At 43.4% G+C, this 18044-nt stretch overlaps 1 protein-coding gene across 1 annotated transcript; it reads right to left on the reverse strand.

The window, feature by feature from the left end:
• Window positions 1–513: 513 nt before the first annotated feature.
• On the reverse strand, window positions 514–17473 carry LOC147641149 (putative protein ABIL1). The gene is made up of 9 exons (XM_086818669.1): window positions 16973–17473; window positions 16435–16517; window positions 16109–16259; window positions 15878–15977; window positions 15691–15798; window positions 1890–1977; window positions 1726–1769; window positions 1412–1482; window positions 514–806 (listed from the first exon to the last, which is right to left on the reverse strand). The coding sequence occupies exons 1-9, from the start codon at window positions 17087–17089 to the stop codon at window positions 639–641; spliced, it is 930 nt and encodes a 309-aa protein (XP_086674795.1). The 5' UTR covers window positions 17090–17473; the 3' UTR covers window positions 514–638.
• Between the last annotated feature and the right edge of the window lie 571 nt (window positions 17474–18044).

Here is an 18044-nt window from a genome sequence, read left to right on the forward strand (position 1 = left end):
ATCTTTGAACCTCCACTAGATGATGTGCAACAAGGTAAAGAAGTGTGTTGTACTGGTAGGTAACAAGTTAAATACTCTTTCATTTGCAATTGTGTGCTGTAAAATTGCCCATGGGATTTGGGCTAGGAAAGGCTACCGTCTACTCTAGTAACCCCTCTAATGTTAAATATCTTTGCCCCCCAGTTTTGGCTTTTGCACCTTAGCTTTCTCATTTTTAATTGAGGATGAACCATCTTAAGGGATATTTATATCAAGAGTGTATTTTCCACTTAAAACTGAGGAAAATGCAGATTCGTTTCTCAAGTATAGAGCATATTAAGGACCAGGGGAACAAAAACTTTAATAGGAGACTTTAGAGCCATTATTTGGACAGGTGGGGATTCACTGGAAAACATCCTCGTCCACAAGGAACCGGCAGGTGAGATCTTCCCTGTCTTTCAACGAGCAACACAGTCTGTAGCCTCAATCAGAAGCATGAACTTGACATGACACTAGTCTTTGCTAATGGCACGGTTTGTGGTGAAAATTAATGATGAGATTGCCAAGGAGATAAATGGTGCTGCATGTTTTACAAGTGCTCTAGAAGATGGTTGAAAGTGATGATGGTCAACTGAGAACATTATCCTTGTGCCATTGTATCATTGCTTAAATGAAGTTAATGAGCCCAACCTTTTTGGCTTTCCACTCTTATTCCTGCTAAGAAAAGACGAGAGCAAACTCTTTTTGTGAATGTGTGCCCCATGACGCTTGGTTTCATCAAGAGATAGTAGTGATAACAATGATTTGGAAGATCCCAGGGATTGAACCTGTAAAAGCTTGCCCAGTTGATAGTTGAATTAGTACACACCATCATAATAATGAATGCCAAACTGCAAGACAGGTAATGAAAACATAATTCATTACCTATTTTTTGCTAAAAACACTGGTCTTCCTTCTTTAATGGAACGACAAAACATCTATTATGTAACAAAGCAATATTTCCCTGTGTGCCACACGTATATTTTGCGTGCGCGCGTGTGAGGTGGGTGTGTGTGTGTGTGTGTGTGTGAGAGAGAGAGAGAGAGCGTATGTGTGTGAGGTGTGTGTGTGTGTGTGTGTGTGTGTGTGTGTGTGTGAGAGAGAGAGAGAGAGAGAGAGAAGATGATGACGATAATGAGATGTCATAGTCACGTCAATGGACCACAAATGATCCATATGATACCACCAAATGCAGGGACTTCAAATCCCTCAATTAGAAGCCCGATCCATATTCCATTTTGCCAGCATGAGAGAGAGAGAGAGAGAGAGAGAGAGAGAGAGAGAGATGCCTCTATAGATAGAGCGACCCCCATGCAGAGAACAGGCCCACCACTAGTACACTTAAAAAACTCTTAAACCAATGGAATGATATTACATTGAAGAAAATTCTTACCTGATCCTGTGCTTTGTTTGATGTGTTGAATCTAGAGAACTGTCCACCAGATAAAGAACGAGAAAAAGATCCTAAACCATAAAATGAGGGTCAGATGTTAGCAAAAATATAATCACACTGAATCTTAGGTGCATTACACCATATGTCAACTCCTTTCACTATTGTCAGAACATCTGATGGACCATGGCACCCCGTCCAGAGCCCGCCCATCCAAAAAATGTGGGGCATATGTGTAATACACCTTAGATTCCAGCATACTGCCATATCCACAGTAGAAGCTAAGCCGAACTCAAGATATACATAATACAACTAACCTTGAACAGACTTTTTATTCCCCCTAAAATTTGAGGACGTTGATCTGAGGTAAAAATGGCAGAAAATAAAGATAAGGTATAAATGATTTCTTTCTCACCTCTGATGCATGTAAAAACATGCCCAAAAAACAAGAAACAAGATAATAATCATAGAGGCAAACCACCTGTTTACATGTGGAGCAGTCAGTATGTTCTTGTTAGAAGAAACTTCTGATGCCAAGTACCATGATAGACTCTTTGCCATATTTGAGTCTGCACAATACCCAAAAAAAATGTGATGCATGCTTTTGGCATCTTCATGATGAAGGTTTAACTACAAAGAAGCTAATGCTGAACTTCGAAGATAAATTATGGGGCTTGCAGATCTATGCATTCAATGTGATTGTGATAGCCTGTGATAGGCAGTAAACAATGCTTTATACTTCTAATAATGACTTGCAAGAGCAAACTTTTACACAAAATACGAAAGCCTAGACAAGAACGCAACATGACTATACACCATCAAGAACACAACGATAAAGCAAGAAAGACTCAAGTGAGTAAGAAGACACAATTATGGGGCATAACCAACTTCACACTCACATATAGGATGTTTTTTACAATATTCACCAGTACAGCGTATGGCTTGCAGATCCCGTTATGTGCTTTTGGAAAAAAGCTTATACAGCCACCAAACTGCTCGAACAGAAACCGTATGATAAAGCACAAAAGGGTTTGGAATGTGCCACAATCGATGACTTGTGAAATTGGAAGATAGAAAGGCTTTTTAGTAAGAGTTATATATAATATTTAGGTAGAAGGGCTTTTATAAGTCAGAAGAGGCACCTTTTGGCCATAGCTGGAATTGGGCTCCTTACGGGCACAAACCATGGGCACCATCCACTAAATCTACTAGGTCATTGTTGGATATTTCAGTGGTAGTCTGGAGTCTAGTCAAGTGTCCTTAGTGGTGTGAACACCCTCTTATTTAGGGTCAAAAGATAAGGCCTTAGTGCCTATAAATACATTGTACATGGTGTGAGTATTATCATTCATAATACAACCATTGTGTTCATGTGCAATCATGATTGTACATCTATAGCATGCTAGACAGTGACTGCATAGTGAGCTGCATATGACTAGGATTAGCTTTTCATTTCAGTTTTTCTTTCCATGATACTTAGTACATCGACTTGTTGTATACAGATTTGTCTCATAGGCCAATCTGGCCTTCTGTATAGACGTTAATATATCTTTTCTTTTCTTTCTTTCTTTCTCACTTGAGTTCTATTGCCTCTTTCTCTCTCTCTCTCTCTCTCTCTCTCTCTCTCTCTCTCTCTTCCATATCTATGTCTATGCTTCCACACACCATGGCTTGATCTCTCCACCTCTCCTTCCACTCACTCACTCCCTCCTGGGCTTGGCACCATGATTTCCTGCATAATATCAGAGCTCGGTTAACTCTTTTTGTTCCAAAATATGTGTGTTTATTCTCCACAACATTTCCACCATTCCAGAACCTCCACACTGGGCTCTCCTGGAGCTGCTTGTTGCCGGCCGCTATGAAGCTCTCTGATTGCTCCCTGTGAGCAGGCTGTGAATTGGTCACTCTGATGCTCCTCCACACGCTGCTCAACTCGACTGCTCATCCACTAAGCCTTCCCGCCCGTGAGCAGAACTTCTACACGCAGGCTCCTCCTCCCTGCTGCTCTCACCTCCCTGTGATCCTGGCACCATGTTTCCAACATGGTATCAAAGCCCATGTTGACTCCATCACCTTCTCTTGTGCATTTTTAATTCATGTAGTCACCTTGCTTCATCTATTTGCGTTTTTGCTTCTCTTCATCTCTGCTGCCCACCCTCACGTTCTCTATGCTGCGTTTTCAGCCTATATAGTTGCCTTCTCCATGCATCTCAGCAGCCCATGCAGTTGTCATAATGATCTGCATTTTTCTTACCCTTTCACTAGCCAGCTTCTCATGCATATAGCTGTGATACTTTACTGAAACAGGCCAACATCACACCTGCCTTTCAGGTCATACAGCCCGCCATGTAAACCAAGCTTCGCATGCGTTTTTCCATCTGATGCCTCCTCTATACAATCCATAAGCTGTATTTTTAGCGCTCATGAAGCAGCCGCCAAACAGTGTGTTCTCTCTTTATCTCACCATGCTGCATTTTCAGTTATGAAGCCCAGATATGGTGCGTTTTGCCCTGCTAACACCCACCAGTCAATAAGTCAGCGTTTTTTTTTTCATGAGGGAACACTATCCAAACATAGCTCAGCCATGTGTTTCTCTCCCTTGGGTGCTTTCTAAAGTCATCATCAACCCAGGGGCTTCTACAGAGATTTTCAGCATAGAAGCATACAAGAGCAACATGTGCATTTTCATCACCAACATCTTCATCTGCTCCATCAACATGTGCAGTATTTTTCAGATGATCCTCTGGTAAGGGCTTCAGACCAAACTCTTTTTCAGTGTTTTGCTTGCTTCAAGGAGGCACAGGCAGCACCAACAAGTGCTTCAACCAATATTGATAGGCCATCTACATGGTCTATTTTCTATGCTTCTTTCATGGAGCTATCGGATTTTTCAGCATTGGTGCCTGTCTCTTTCACATCTTCATCACACACATCCACTTCTGGGTCCTGTGCCCTGGCCCATGAGCCTAAAAGGATGCCCAGTCCCCAAGCATCCATTGCTTGGAAATGATCCCGAAAAAGGATCTTCATTGGCATCGAGGGGGAAATCTTTCTCAATCTCTAGTATTTTATGATGAGTCATGGGTTCTCTGTCGAGGTAAGACCCCCAAAATCTAAGTTACATATTTTGGATCCTTTTGGATTTTGTAACACCTTGGTTCTATAAAGGCTCCTCTCCATCATTCCCTTTTTGCCCTTCCTTTAGGCGAGGGGGATTGTTTTGGTAAGCCGATGTATGCTGTCTTTGTCCCCCAGGCAGGACCTGACCTTTGAATCTTTCGCAAAGACCATGCTTGTTAAGCCTCTAAGCCATGCTTGTTGAGCCCTTGAGCCTTTTGAGCCATGCTTACTTGTCACATGCGGAAGCTTTGGGAGCTTCTTTCAGCCCTAAACACCATCCTAGAACTTGGTTGATGCAAAACGCATATAGAAGATAGAGAGAAGTGAGAGAGATAGCTGAGTATTCAGTATATTCTATAGTACAAAAAGGTGTACGAGTCTTGGCTAGCCCATGGCTACCCCATCAAAAGGTAGAAACCTAATTTAGTTCCTATTCTATGACTCGGCCCAAGAGAGGACTAAATAATCAAAACGATTAGCAAGTGTCCTTTTATACGGTTGGAAAACCTCCATGGACTGGCCGACCTGCTGTCAGCTAGGTCCAAGACAAATATTTGCATAAATGCTGCAGTCGAAGCCAACAGAAAAAACTCCATCAAAATCTGCCCGACAACCTCCTACCTCTCCACAAGGTTCTCCTGTCCGAACCTAGCAACACAAGCTCCAAATCTAGTTCTAGTCTAGTTCTTTATTTGTTGCCCATCAAGGAAATAGCTTTGAGAATAGCATGCACATGTCTTGCACATGACATCCTCCTCTGCTAAACTTGATGATGGGATTCCAAATTTTATTCTTGGATGACTGTCATCATCCCATTGTCCATCCCTGGATTCCCAAACCTGCCATCCTTCCCTTCTTGGCAACCTTTTACTGAAAACCCTACCCAATCTCCAAATCCACCCTAACTTTGATGAAGATTTGTGCATCTGTTCCTTCATGTCCCCTTTCCCTTCATGCCCTGTCCCTGAACACTTTCTGTGGTTTATGTTCCCGAGTATTGAGTCTGGCACTCTCACTCCACCCTTTCGAGGATCCTCCTCCCATGGAACCATTGCCTGAAAGCCTTTCCTAGTGTGCCCCAAGTGGCACCCGACTGACAGGACTACCATTCCCCTTGGGCCTTGTGGAACACCACCAACCAACCTTCTGGGAACTTCTTCCATGTCTTGTGTTCCTTTCCTTGGGCCTTGTACGTGTGCAATTTCCTATACCTTGGACTTATGCACCTTCATCTGGGATTGAATTAGCGTTTAGCTTTGTTGAGCTTGATGCTAAAACAATGTTGCCTGGTCCCCACCCCACCACAAGATCAAGACACAGGCAATGGTTTCATCCATGCGCGATGCAATAAGGGTGGGTGAGACATGGGCAGTAACAATACCTTTGAATCAACTTGAAGCTCTGATACCAATGTCACATGCGAAAGTTGTGGGAGTCTTCTTTCAGTCCTAGACACCATTCTGGAACATGCTTGATGCAGAACGTACATAGTTGTTTCCATACGACGTACGACGTCATATCGTACGGAATAGCGTACGGACTTGTAAGGATTTTTTCAAGCAAAATTTTTTTCCTTTTTAAAAAAAAAATGGGAGTAATGGTCTTGTTTTTGCTTGTCTATGGCTGTTTGAGCTTCCTCTGTACTATGATGCTTCCCTCCTTTTTAAAATACTCCATATCTTGAAATTGGAAATACCTAAGTTTATAAATATTTTTTTTTTTAAACACCGTATTTTATCTTACAATAAAATTTTCTTTTATATTGTTGGGATAAAGGCACTATGCCCACCCTTGTAGTGTGTACAAGCCCATAAGTTTTATAGTACATAGTACACTTGGTACTTTTAATGTACTAAGTGCACTATGTGTACTAGAGCAAATATACATGTGTGATAGGGGAGTCACACACTCATACTTTGTGAGTTGACTTATCCCCACACGTCTCTCTCTCTCCCCCTTCTTCTGTGTGTGTCTCCCACATGAAACCCTAACTCTCTACAGCTGAGCTTCTATTTAGCTCCCTTCAACTGGTATCAGAGCCTGCAGGTGAGGATTGGTGTGTTGCTTCTGCTGAAGCTTCAAGGCACGATTGGAGCTGTTGATCCCTGTCAGCGAGATTTGAAGCCTCTCCTCCTTTTTGGCCCACATTCTCCATCGCTTCCAACCGACCAGGCCGTCGAGACAACAGAAGCTGCTACGCAGGCCGCTGAGAACGCTGGGGTCGGCACGCAGACTGTGGAAGAGCTGCTCGATAAACACGTGGTAGCGGGGGCAGCAAGAAGCCGGCGAGCGAGGAGGAAGGGCAACGGCGCCTCACCAGGACGCGTAGGGAGGCCCTCGCTCTCTACAGGGAGATACTGCGCGCCACCCGCTTCTTCTTGTGGCCCAACGAACAGGGCGTGCTATGGAGGGATGTGCTGCGGGCCAACACGCGCAAGGAGTTCGAGGAGGCGAAGGTAGCCTGCTGAGGCAACTTTACCTGGCCGCCTACGGCGGTTGACTGACGCCAGGATAAGGCGGCAGGGGCTGCTGTGGCGGACGAGAGAGCTGGCGCAGAGGTCATGGACGCCATAGCTTGAGCTCAGAGATAGGCCTGCAATCTCACAGCAGTTTTCAGAGCTCCACAGCTGACAACACCAGCCCAAGAGTTGCTCACACAGCAACATCCGTACCTGCACAGCAGCAACAGCATCAGCACACGAGTCAGCAAATACGACGCCCCCCCTTTTCTGCAACAGAAATCAAAAATTTTCAGAGGTATTTGCTTCAATTTTGGGATTTGCATGTCCATTATCATCAATTGAGCAGATACAGGTCCTAATGGCTCAGATTTGGGCACAATTGGCAACATTGGGTGACATTGGTCACATTCCCGGTCAATTGGCAGGAAATTGGGTGTTAACATTTGGGGCTTTTGATGTAATTGTGCCATTGGGCATTCATACATGCTGTATGATGTGAGCAATTTCACATTCGGGGCTAAATTGCAGGAAATTGGAGTGCAAATCAAAGGGCTTTTGTGCCAATTGGGTTGATTTGCATGCAGGCACTGGCATTTGATGCTTTCGGCAATGTGTTGATGCCTGTCAAACACTCGATGTGCCAGTAAATCAAGGGGCTTTTATGTATTGGATGTATATGTGGCCAGGGGGAAGCATTGTGAAGACTCTGGATGCCTTCATGTGCATTAATTTACCATTCATGATCAGAAATTGATCTTGAATCAAGGGGCTTTTCAAGATTTTGTGCTTGTTGAGCTTGGCAAAGCAGCAGGGAAGACTTTTATGCCTTGAACCCTCAGTAATCCACTTGCAGTCAAGGGGCTTTTGCCCAATTTCTGTCTGGGACTGTTGTATGCAGTGGTGGGGACTGTCAAGGTCTGATTTTCACTCATTTGGACAGCCAGGAGAGCATTTATTGCTACTGTACTTGCTGGTACAGATTTGGTACAACTTTGTACAAGTTTCGGCATGGCTGTACATTGATTTGAGTGAGGAAAAGGCTCATTTTCAGCTGCTGTACTTGCCGGTACAGATTTGGTACATCATTGGTGAGCACTTAGTATTGTTGTCCAGTATTTTGGAAGGGGAACAGAGCACATCTAAGGTGCTGTCATAAATCTGCAGCAACCAGATTTTGGTGATTTTATCACATTCAGTGGGAGGAGAGTTGCATTCGTGCTTCCGCTGTGGGAGATAAACTTTGGGAGAACAACTGTGAGCACTTTGTGTGCTTTAGTGCAGTGTTTGCACATCTTGCAGGGAGTCAAGCATTGACTGTGTCAAAGGTTGCATATTGATATGGCGACCACAGGTGAGAGCTCTTCATTGCTTCACATCAAGAAGCTTGAAGGCTCACATAATTATGACATTTGGCAAACCCAGTGCTATAATGTGTTGCTCCAGAAGAAGCAGCACAAGCCCATCAAAGAAAGGGGTGTAATGCCCGCTTCTCTTACTGCTGAAGAATGGGAAGATATGGATGAGCTGGCAAGATCCACCATCATGTTGTCTGTGTCAGACTCTTTACTTTTCAGCATACGTGAAGAGAAGACAGCTTGGGGAATGTGGCAAAGATTGCAGGACTTGTATGCCCAGCAAAGTGCCTCAAGCAAAGTGTATTGGTTGAAGAAACTCATAGGTCTTCAAATGAAGGAAGGGGCATCTATGACAACCCATCTAAATGAGTTTAATGGTGTTGTCAGCCAGGTCATCAATCAAAAGTTGGCAATGGACGATGAGTTCAAAGCCACCTTTCTCTTATGCACTTTGCCAGAGAGTTGGAACACATTCAGGACAGCCACTAGCAATTCAAATGCTATGCTGTCATATGCAGATGTGGAGGGTGCTCTCCTTCAAGAGGAGATGAACAAGAAGAACAGCTCTGTTGGAAAGTCAAATGCAATGAATGCACGTGGGAGATCCCAGCAAAGGGGTAAAAGCCAAGAACGGGAAAGGAGCAAGTCCCGCTCCAAAAAGGACTTGGAATGCCATTATTGTGGCAAGAAGGGACATTTCAAAAAGCAATGCTACAAATGGAAGAATGATCAAAAGGAAAAGGGCAAAGGAAAAGACAAAGACAAAGATGAAGCCAAAGGACAAAAGTGGAGTCAAGATTGAAGAAGTCAATGTGTCACATGCAGGTGACAGTGAGGATGAAGTCCTATTCATGTCTTCACTTGATGCCCATTCAGGCATGCCAGATTCTTGGCAGAGGTGATGTGAGGCTTGTGTTTTCAGATGGCTCACAGCTTATGCTCCATGATGTCAGGCATGTGCCTGAGATCAAGAAGAACCTGTTTTCTACTGGACAGCTTGCTGATGCTGGTTATGTTACCACATTTGGTGGTAGAAAGTGGAAGATTAGTAAGGGCTCACTGGTTGTTGCCAGAGGCTCTAAGGTGGACACTCTTTACTTGATGCATGCTAATGTTTGTCACCATGCTAATGTAAATGCAACCGAGCTACCGGAAATCTCTATGTGGCATAGCCGGTTGGGACACATGAGTGTCAAAGGAATGGAGCAATTGTCTCGTTTTGGTTACTTGCCTTCTCTAAAGTTCTCAAGTTTTCAGTTTTGTGAGCATTGTATATATGGCAGGCAACTTCAGTGCCCCCACAAGAAAGCTCTTGGACAGAAAGATGCTCAGTTAGAGCTTGTGCATACAGATGTATGTGAGATGCCTCAGCTTTCTTTGGGAGGGGCAAAATATTTTGTGTCTTTTATTGATGATGCCACACGCAAGGTGTGGTTTATCCTCTTCGTTTGAAGAGTGATACATTCTCTGTGTTTGAGAAGTTTGTTGCTCATGTTGAGAATCAAACTGGCAAAACACTGAAGGCTTTGCGTTCCGACAATGGTGGAGAGTATATGTCCAAACAGTTTCAGGACTTTTGTGATGCTAATGGCATCAAGAGGGAGCTCTCTGCTCCTTATGATCCTCCACAAAACGAGACAGCAGAGAGGATGAACAGGACCATTCAAGAGAAGGTCCGTTCTATGTTGTCACATGCTGCGTTACCTCATGGTTTTTGGGTTGAAGCTGTTATGACAACCGTTCATCTTATAAATAGGTCACCTAACACGAGGCTTGGTGGGAAAGGGCCAGAGGAAGTATGGACAGGGAAGCCTCCGTCCTACAAGCACTTGAGAGTGTTTGGTTGTGTTGCGTACGTGCACATACGCAGGGAAATACGCACCAAACTTGATCCTAAGTCTCACAAATGCATATTTCTAGGATATGGTGACAGAGGTGACATGGGATATAGACTTTGGGATCCAGTGAATAGAAAGATTATACGCAGCAATGATGTCATTTTTGATGAAACATGCATGTATAAGGAGCCTGCAAGGCAACAGGAGCCTGGCAGAGTCATCTTTGATGATGATGGACATCATGGACAACTAAATCAACCATTACAACAACAAAACCAGCCCTTAAATGGTGCTGAAAATGGTCCAAATGGACAGCCAGAGATGGCAGAAGATATCCCTATGGATATCCCACAGTTAGAGGAGATACCGGGCATGATCTTTCAACCTTATGGCATGGAACAGGAGCCACCAATAGGTGATATGCAGGCTGGACAGCAACCTGCAAATGATGGTCATTGGGTACGGAGGTCCACAAGACCCTCCAGACCCCCTGACAGGTTTGTTCCAGGGGTTGACTACTTGATGCTCACTGACTGTGGGGAGCCCGCTTGTTATAAGGAGGCTTTACAGAGGGCAGACAAGGCTCTTTGGGAGCGTGCTATGAAGTCAGAGATGGATTCTCTGCACAAAAATGGAACATGGAAGTTGGTGCATTTGCCTACAGGCAAGAAGGTTTTGCCATGCAAGTGGGTTTACAGGCTCAAAGTTGCACCTGATGCAAAGCCAAGATACAAAGCCAGGTTAGTGGCTAAGGACTTCAAGCAGGAATATGGTGTGGACTTTGATGAGATCTTCTCTCCAGTGGTCAAAATGACCACACTTAGAGCTGTATTAGCTTTGGTTGCTCATGATGATCTGGATTTGATTCATATGGATGTGAAGACTGCTTTTCTTCACGGTGATCTCCATGAGGAGATATATATGCAACAGCCAGAGGGTTATGCAGTGAATGGAAAGGAGAAGCTTGTATGCAAGCTGAAAAAGAGTCTTTATGGGCTCAAACAGGCACCAAGGGAATGGTATCATAAATTTGATACATCCATGAAATCCCCGGATTTCAAGAGAAGTGACATAGATCACTGCTTATACACCAAGAAAGCTTTGGATGGCAGTCTTTTAATCCTCATCTTGTATGTTGATGATATGTTGATTGCCGGAAAATCTCGTAAAGAGATGGATGCCTTGAAGAAGAGGCTGCATCAGACCTTTGATATGAAGGATTTGGGTGATGCAAATCACATTTTGGGTATGCGGATACTTCGGGACAGAAATCAGCATGTGTTGTATTTGTCTCAGAAGAAATACATTGGCAAAGTTTTGCAGAGGTTCAATATGGAGGGGGGGAAGAAGACAAGTACTCCTTTGCCTCCATATGTGAAACTCAGTGCTATGGACAGCCCACAGTCGGATAGTGACAGGGCTGATATGGCCAAGATTCCGTATGCTTCAGCTTGTGGCAGTCTCATGTATGCCATGGTTGCTACCAGGCCGGACATTGCATTTGCAGTGGGAGTGGTTACTAGATACATGGCCAACCCTGGCAAGAAGCATTGGGAAGCAGTGAAAGGTGTCATGAGATACTTGAAGGGCACACAGGATATGTGCATCTGCTTTGGCAAACAGGATGCATTAGTGCATGGTTACACGGATTCGGATTATGCCGGTCATCCAGATAACTAGAAGTCTACTACCGGTTATGTGTTTACATTCACAGGAGGTGCTGTGTCATGGGTATCCAGGATGTAGAAGTGCACTACCTTATCTACTACAGAGGCTGAGTATATTGCAGCCACAGAGGCTTGCAAGGAGGCATTATGGCTATCTCGGTTAGTGGTTGATTTGGGTTATACAGGGTATATTCCATTGTTGCATTGTGACAGTCAGAGTGCCATCCAGTTGGCAAAGAACCCTGTCTTTCATGCAAAGACGAAGCATGTGGATGTGAAGTATCACTTCATCAGAGAGGTGATAGAGAACAAGCTGATTCAGCTTGTCAAGATTCATACGGATGACAACCCGGTTGATCTGTTGACAAAGAGTTTGCCTCCAGAGCGGTTTGCTCATTGCAGACACTTGATGCGCATTGGATGAGGCCAGTTTCAGCCTTGATATGGCCTTGTATATTATCATGTACATGCTAATTTTTCTTTTCCTTCATTTAAGGGCACTTTGCCTTTAAGTGGGAGGTTGTTGGGGTAAAGGCACTATGCCCACCCTTGTAGTGTGTACAAGCCCATAAGTTTTATAGTACATAGTACACTTAGTACTTTTAATGTACTAAGTGCACTATGTGTACTAGAGCAAATATACATGTGTGATAGGGGAGTCACACACTCATACTTTGTGAGTTGACTTATCCCCACACGTCTCTCTCTCTCTCCCTTCTTCTCTGTGTCTCCCACATGAAACCCTAACTCTCTACAGCTGAGCTTCTATTTAGCTCCCTTCATATATCATATCATATTTTCCCGTACGGTATCGTACCTGACAACTATGAAAATGCATACAGAAGATAGAGAGAACAGAGAGATAGCTCAGTATTCAGTATACTCTATAGTACAAAAAGGTGTACAAGTCTTGGCTCCATCAAAAGGTAGAAACCTAATCTGGTTCCTATTCTGTGACTCAGCCCAAGAGAGGACGGAATAATCAAAACAATGAGCAAGTGTGCCCTTTTATAGGGCTAGAAAACCTCCATGGACTGGCCAGCCTGTTGTCGGCCACGTCCAGGACAAATATTCGCATAAATACAGCAACCGACATCAGGGTCATCGCGAAACGCGTTTCACTTCACCTGAAACGTGAAATGTTGGTGAAACGTTTCATGCAATGAAACGTTTCATGCAATGAGTGAAGCGTAGAACGTTCCAGGGTGGGCAGTTTTTTTTTTATATATAGAAAGAGACTTCTATTAAGTATGAGAAAAACATACAAAAATCACAACTATAAGCCCATCTTCTCAACATTTAGAAATGGGCATTCAATTTGATGCCCGAATTTCAGAAATGGGCATTCAATTCGATGCCCAAATTTGGGGGTTTTTTCCAATTTGGGACAAAATCCCCTAATTGGTTGCCCAATTTGAGCAAATCTCAATTTGGATCCCCAAATTGGTTGCCCAATTCTTCCACCAATTCGAGGGTTTGGACAAAACCCCTAAATTCAGGTTTGATTCCATTTTGGGCAAAACCCCCAAATTGGTTGCCCAATTCTTCCACCAATTTTGAGGGTTATGATTGATTGATTATTGAACTGTTGGTGTACATTGTGTATACTTTCAACTCTTTTGGCACCATGCGCCCAACCTTCAGATTTTATGTATATAATCGTTTCGGTCCATCGTTTCACTGGCCACCTTCCGGTGGTGAAACGTTTCATTCCAAAATGAATCGTTTCAGCAACGTTTCGTTTCAATAGTGAATCGTTTCGCGGTGACCTTGACCGACATAGAAAACTCCATCAAAATCTAGCCGAGAGCCTCCTGTCCTCTCCACAAGGTTCTCTTGCCCAAACTAGCGACACAAGCTCCAAATCTAGTTCTAGTCTGGTTCTTTATCTGTTGCCCTTCAGGAAAATAGCTTTGAGAATAGCCTGCACATGATATTACTGGCCTCTGAGTTTGAAGCGGGGACCATGTCTTGTGTCTTCGCTTGTGTTGGTGTACGAGACTATTGAAGGTAATGCATGCAACTCCACCATCACTCCGAAGGGGGGTTTGTTGGATATTTCAGAGTTAGTCTGGAGTCTAGGCAAGTGTCCTTAGTGGTGTGAACACAGTAGGTGTGAACACCCTCTTATTTAGGGTCAAAAGATAAGCCCTTAGTGCCTATAAATACATTGTACATGGTGTGAGTATTATCATTCATAATACAATCATTGTGTTCATCTCACTTGATCTCTCTCTCTCTCTCTCTCTCTCTCTCTCTCTCTCTCTCTCTCATATCCATGTCTATGCTTCCACACACCATGGCTTGATCTCTCCACCTCTCCTTCCACTCTCACTCACTCCCTCTTGGGCTTGGCACCATGATTTCCTATGTACCAAACTGGCCCAAACAACCTGGCTTCCGCAATGCTGTCAAAACTGCACCAAACTCTATGGCTCCTATCAAAACCATTGGCTGATACCAAAAGGTCTCATCAAGCATCCAACTGGATGCCGTGCCTCTAGAATGCTTAAGCATAGATTCTCCTCATGAAAGGGGCCTTAGCACGACACTAGGCACAAAAACTTGCTATGAACTCCACAGCATTGTTTTTGACTACCCCCCACCGAAAGTCCACCAGAAGGTGGACACCAACTGATCCATACATGACTTCTAATACTCTTAGAGAATGCATAAGTGCTGCTGGAGAAGAAGCAAAGTGGGCAGAACTAACTAATCTCAACAATTTCAAACTCCGAAGAAACCAGTCGATCTTATATATGCAATGTGCACACTACACAGACAAGTGTGATGAAGTTGATATCTATTTCCTACATTTTCTTTCTTTCTTTTGGCAGCTTGGTTTTCTTTTTTCATGTTGTCTTGACATCGGTATATTCATGATGGATCTTATGTAACATCTTTTGCTCTCTCTCTCTCTCTCTCTCTCTCTCTCTCTCTCTCTCTCCCTTTTCTGGACTACAGAATTGCCATAAGACGTCCAAGGTCTTCATTTGTGTATTTGATGTCATGGGTCATTTTGGCCTTCCCTAGACCTTAATTGAACTCACTCTCTCTCTCTCTCTCTCTCTCTCTCTCTCTCTCATAGATACGGGGGAGATTCCACTGCCTCTTCCGAGAGGGATTTGGACCACTCACGTGTGATACAGTTTGAGGATCAGAGATGCTTGGGCATGTACTTGATGGAGCTGAGACGACACAGGGATGTAGTGCTGAGAGATAGCCTCGGCTCCGACAGGACACCTCACAGAGAGCCATCACAAATTTCTTTGTGGTACATACATCCACATCGGAATCCACTACCCACAACAGTTCCTCTACTACGACATCAGAGCCCACCACCCGTACCTATGCTCCAGCTCCATGCCCCAGAGGAGTTCTTAGTGAGAGAGCTCGATCCATTCTACGAGCCAGACGTCCCCGACCCAGAGCATCAGGACCCTCCACCACACAGAGACAGATTCGTGAGGTTCTCCGCCAACATGTCACACTCCCTTCACAGAGGCATGACATTCACTCCACCATCAAATCGGATCATCTGTTGACCACATGTACTGTCAAATGTTTTTCATCTTACCTTTTTTTTCAGTTTTCCATGGCTCAGTATATCCATGGTACCATTATATTACTTTTGGTCTCATAGGCCCTTGGGGTCTTCCATAGACGTTAATATAACTCTCTCTCTCTCTCTCTCTCTCTCTCTCTCACACACACACACACACACACAAAATGCAGTAACCGCTAACTTTTAGAGATACCATGAGGATTTAGATATCGTGCTTATGAACTTAAAACAATTTTCAGATTAAAAAACTTCTCTCCTAGCATGTTTAGCTCTACCTGTTTCAACGTTGTCTTGGAGTGGTTCTAAGCTTTTATCGGGTGATGGTTGCAGTACACACATCCATTGCTTTTCTTCAGCTTCTGGCAAGGCCCCAGCCACATTCTCTGCTCTCCAGACCAATTAGGGATTAACAAGAACACTGCATTTTGGTAAACTGAATTTAAAAGCAGGACAAGTTCTGACCTGCAAGTACGTAATGCTGGCCATACCTTGGCCTCCTTTTAACCTGCTGATATTGTTTCAGGCCTTCACAGTTAGCCCTTTCGTGACATGCACAGAACCGCTATACACGAAGACACAAGACACAGATTTCTTCAACTTCTCTTTTGATCAAGGACAAAACAATCATGTTTTTTTATTGTTTTCGTTGTGTACTCCAAAATAGAAACCAAGTGTTAAAGAGTAAATTGATACCTGCGTGAGAGAAGCCACATTAACTTCCATGACAGATATCTCATTGGTGCATTGAGATAACGTTTCATTCAGCTTAAATGCCACTGTACCCACATGGTCTACGGCATTTACAAGGGCCTTGACAGAGTAGTCCTTCAGATTCTCAAAAACCCTGGAAACATACACAAGTGCAAGGGTTTACAATATGAAGAAGCAGATGAAGCAAATCTAAAGACATTAATACCCTTGCTTCCTGCAAAAACCCCAACAACAGTCAGACATGGCAAAGATTTGACCCAAAAATATGAAAGTATCCATTGAAACACAAGAAGGAGATATGAATGTACGATTGCTTCTGATCACTGTACATATACGCTGATTCGCAATACTCAGCAGCAGAGTACAGGTGAGACCGTATGCTCCTTAGTTCCTGCATTAAATAGAAGGCTTCAATAGGAGTTTAGAAAGAAGAAAACGGATCACTTACAAGACTCTAAACTTTATGACATGTAACATGAAAAATACCTGGGATTTTAATGAGAGAAAAACCCTAGAATGTACCATGAAAGATACATAGGATTTTAGAGAATAAAAAACCTAGCGCTTTAGGATTTTAGAGAGGCGAAAACCCTAACCCTAAAACATGTTCCATGAAGGATAAGTACTTATTTTAAAGAAGATTTTAGAGAAGAACGCATAGGATTTTAAAAGAGAAAAACCCTAAAGTCTGCATATGGTCATACAGAAAATACATAGAGATTTACAGGAATTTAACCTTTAAAAAATGCGTACGACTTTTATTCAAAATTATGTCAATGGCGATGTATTTCACAAAGAGGAAACTCTTAAACATACGTATACACATGAGGGAAAGGAAATCCTAACCTGCAGGGCCATGGAAAACTGGAGGTTATCATTGAGGTAAGAAGGGGGAGCTTCATTATCATCTTCATCATCATCATCTTCTACATACTGCGAGGTTGCTCTTTCCCAGATCGCCATAGCCAGAAAACCCTAGCTCCTTGGGTCTGCAGAAGAAGTCTCCCTTTGCTTGAGCCCTGCTTGAGGGTCTGTATTTCCCCAGCCACGCAGAAATGGTGGTAAGCTTGCTTTGCCTTGCTGCAGCGTTTTCGTATAACGGATGATCCATGATGATGACGATGATGGTGATTGAGGTTGGTAGTGCCAGGCCATGATCTCGTTCGTCTAATGCAAGGCTTTCGGACGTGCCAGCGGCCCATCATCAAACACGATCCGGTTGCGTTCACAATTTATACACACCAACAGGCTACATCACACATCATTCACTATTTATGCACATACCGCCTCCTTAGAGGTGCGTCCCACGCAGCGTCTGTAGGGCCTGAGCTCTTGAAGTTGAAGCTGTGGCGCTGGAGAGGGACCACCATACTTCAGTCTGAACAATGCTAGAAAAAAACCGTCTTTTAGTAGGTTCAAATTTAAATTTTAAAAAAGAAGAAAAAAACCGATTCGTCCTTTTATTAAAAAAAACAGAGAAAATTTATAGGTTTTTAGTTATAAAAACTGGTTAATAATGAGATTTTGAATAGAGGAAACTGATTATAGGTTAATAATGAGATTTTGAATAGAGGAAACTGATTATACACCAGGGTTGGAGTAAAATAGAAGAACATAGCTTAACTTGTCTTTTTTCTCAGTGGTGGCTGGGAAAATAATGAGATTTTGAATAGAGTAAACCAATTATACTTCAACTTCTCTTTTTTCTCAGTGGTGGCATTGAAGGGTACCTACCCCTTTGGCTTACATTACGTTTCTGCCCCACCCAAAAAAGGCCAATTACCATCGCTCATACCCTCCTAAAATCAAGCTTGCTCCAATTTGCTACTAAAAAACTTGAGCGCCAAGTTTTCATCTCCCCTAAATCTAGTCTATACTCTTGCTAGTATACCCCCATAGAAGGCACCCATCTCCTAAC

Source organism: Cibotium barometz, chromosome 2 (genome assembly GCF_041138505.1).
Source record: "Cibotium barometz isolate CiBa-2024 chromosome 2, ASM4113850v1, whole genome shotgun sequence".
In the NCBI taxonomy this organism is placed as follows: domain Eukaryota; kingdom Viridiplantae; phylum Streptophyta; class Polypodiopsida; order Cyatheales; family Cibotiaceae; genus Cibotium; species Cibotium barometz.

Coding starts and splice junctions, on each gene's coding strand:
- LOC147641149 (XM_086818669.1), bottom strand. CDS start 17,089: ATGGCGATCTGGGAAAGAGCAACCTCGCAGTATGTAGAAGATGATGAT. Junction 15,799..15,877: donor CCAGCATTACGTACTTGCAG/GTCAGAACTTGT, acceptor TCTGGAGAGCAG/AGAATGTGGCTGGGGCCTTG. Junction 1,770..1,889: donor ACTGCTCCACATGTAAACAG/GTGGTTTGCCTC, acceptor TTTTTACCTCAG/ATCAACGTCCTCAAATTTTA.